The 1,725-nt window shown below is 35.5% G+C and overlaps 1 protein-coding gene across 1 annotated transcript in view; it reads right to left on the bottom strand.

Moving 5' to 3' along the window:
* Positions 1-1,477, bottom strand: part of LOC144639662 (trafficking regulator of GLUT4 1-like) — a 3,854-nt gene extending 2,377 nt beyond the window's left edge. Inside the window, exon 1 of the mRNA XM_078498945.1 lies at positions 1,368-1,477. Within this exon, the coding sequence (XP_078355071.1) occupies positions 1,368-1,389 (22 nt within the window). The 5' untranslated portion in view covers positions 1,390-1,477. The remainder of the gene's footprint in view (positions 1-1,367) is intronic.
* Between the last annotated feature and the right edge of the window lie 248 nt (positions 1,478-1,725).

Below are 1,725 nucleotides of genomic sequence, written 5' to 3'. Positions count from 1 at the left end.
TATGCGGTGGGATGTTGTGCATAAGTTTAAATTGAAAGGTACTTAAGACTGATTCCGCTGAAAGTTCGAGCAATGAGTGCAAAAGTTTTAATTACCTTAAATCAACACACAGCACGGTAACATTTTGAATATTGTTTGAATCATCTCACTGTAATTCATTTCTCTAATTGACCCCGCTTTTAAATTCTTAAGTATTCTCTAGAAAGTTAATATCAAACTTCGGAAAAGAGATTAAAACGCGTGTTATTTTGTTTTAAACCGACGTGAAACGTCCATTTTAACTGAAATATGGAGAACTTCAAATTCTTTCTTCTCTTGCGAGGTCAGCTTGAGAACTAACATTTCGATATGTTCTTCTAACCTGTACTAAAACTGTGACCATGATATCAGCTCTTTTTGGTAACTTTATTTTTTGTCTTTATTGCTCGAATGTTTTTCTCAAAGATATTAGCTACTGATATTAACAATATTATAAAGCTACTCTAAAACTCGAGAGGAAATAAAGTTTTTGATTGATTGATTGACAAGCTGCCTTAATTTCGTTTCTTTAGTCATTCTAAACGAAACACTAATAATTTTATTTATTTTCTCTAATTCGTTAACACCCAGCCTGCAGAGGCAATTGTTCGCTAGCGGTTCCTTCAGTTTTAAGTTTTCATTTTTGTTTTGTTTAATTTTAGTGTAATTAGACCGCTCCTTTGGCTTTTCCTTACTGTAAGTGTAATTAAATTGTTTGCCTTCATTGAACATTAATGCAAAAAGGTGGACAGTGCAATTGTACGTAAGTGCATGCAACTGTAAAATTAGCTAGTGATCGAAGTTGTCAAAAAATTTAGTTAATATTGTCTTTTGGTATGAAATTGTATTTGGTGTCAATAAAAGAAAGTTTACCAAGACCTCGAGATCATTACAACTGAAAGAGATATAACCCCTTAAAAGCAGATTAAAATTGTTATCGCTAAACAGGCCATTTTTACCCTTTATGAGGTTGTCTCAGTTGTTCTAGGGTCATGTACTTAATGTGCGGATTCTATTTTTTCCTTTAGAGGAATTGGTCAAGTGTTGTTTTGCGTCTAACGAGCGCGAATACACCTTTTGTTTCACACTTATTTTGATCTTCAGCGGGTAAAGAATCCGAATCCTTAAATAAGACAAACAGAAGTATACGTCGAAAAAAGTTTTCTTTGGTGTTACAGCTCCGAGTGGGCGTTCCATCCCGTTCTTATCACTCTATATCCCATCCCCTTGTAGCATGGAGGAAGACTGCAAAATGGCGGTTTATTTAGCGGGTCGCGCGAAGCGCGAGGGCGAGCAGGCGGTTCTGCAGGCTACATGGAGGGGTATGTAAGTCTAAGGGTCAGACATACCTGCTGTTCTGCTGCTATCCATCTCTTGAATTTCACACACTTTATCTGTATCAGACAATCTGAACCACGTCTTTCCTTAAGACAAAAAAAAAGAAAAATACGAATCCGATAATATATATTTCTAAAGGCAATAACTATTCATGATATTATAAGCCAACCAGCGCTCTCTATTCCCTGAGTCAGGTGGATGAGTTAAGAAGCCAATAAAACACCAACTGAAAGTGAACCAGCGTGTCTCAACTCAGTTTTAACACGTGCTAAATGTTCCTTAATCGACGAATTCATAAATTTACACAAAAATAGAAAAGACTAATGCAAATAATATTAAATTAATGTGTCCTTCTCTGTCTCAAAGTTT

This window comes from Oculina patagonica, unplaced genomic scaffold, assembly GCF_052425735.1.
Source record: "Oculina patagonica isolate OP01 unplaced genomic scaffold, crgOcupat unplaced1165, whole genome shotgun sequence".
NCBI lineage: Eukaryota > Metazoa > Cnidaria > Anthozoa > Scleractinia > Oculinidae > Oculina > Oculina patagonica.
The sequence above is the reverse complement of the archived record's forward strand: the minus strand, read 5'-3'. Positions and strand labels throughout refer to the sequence as shown.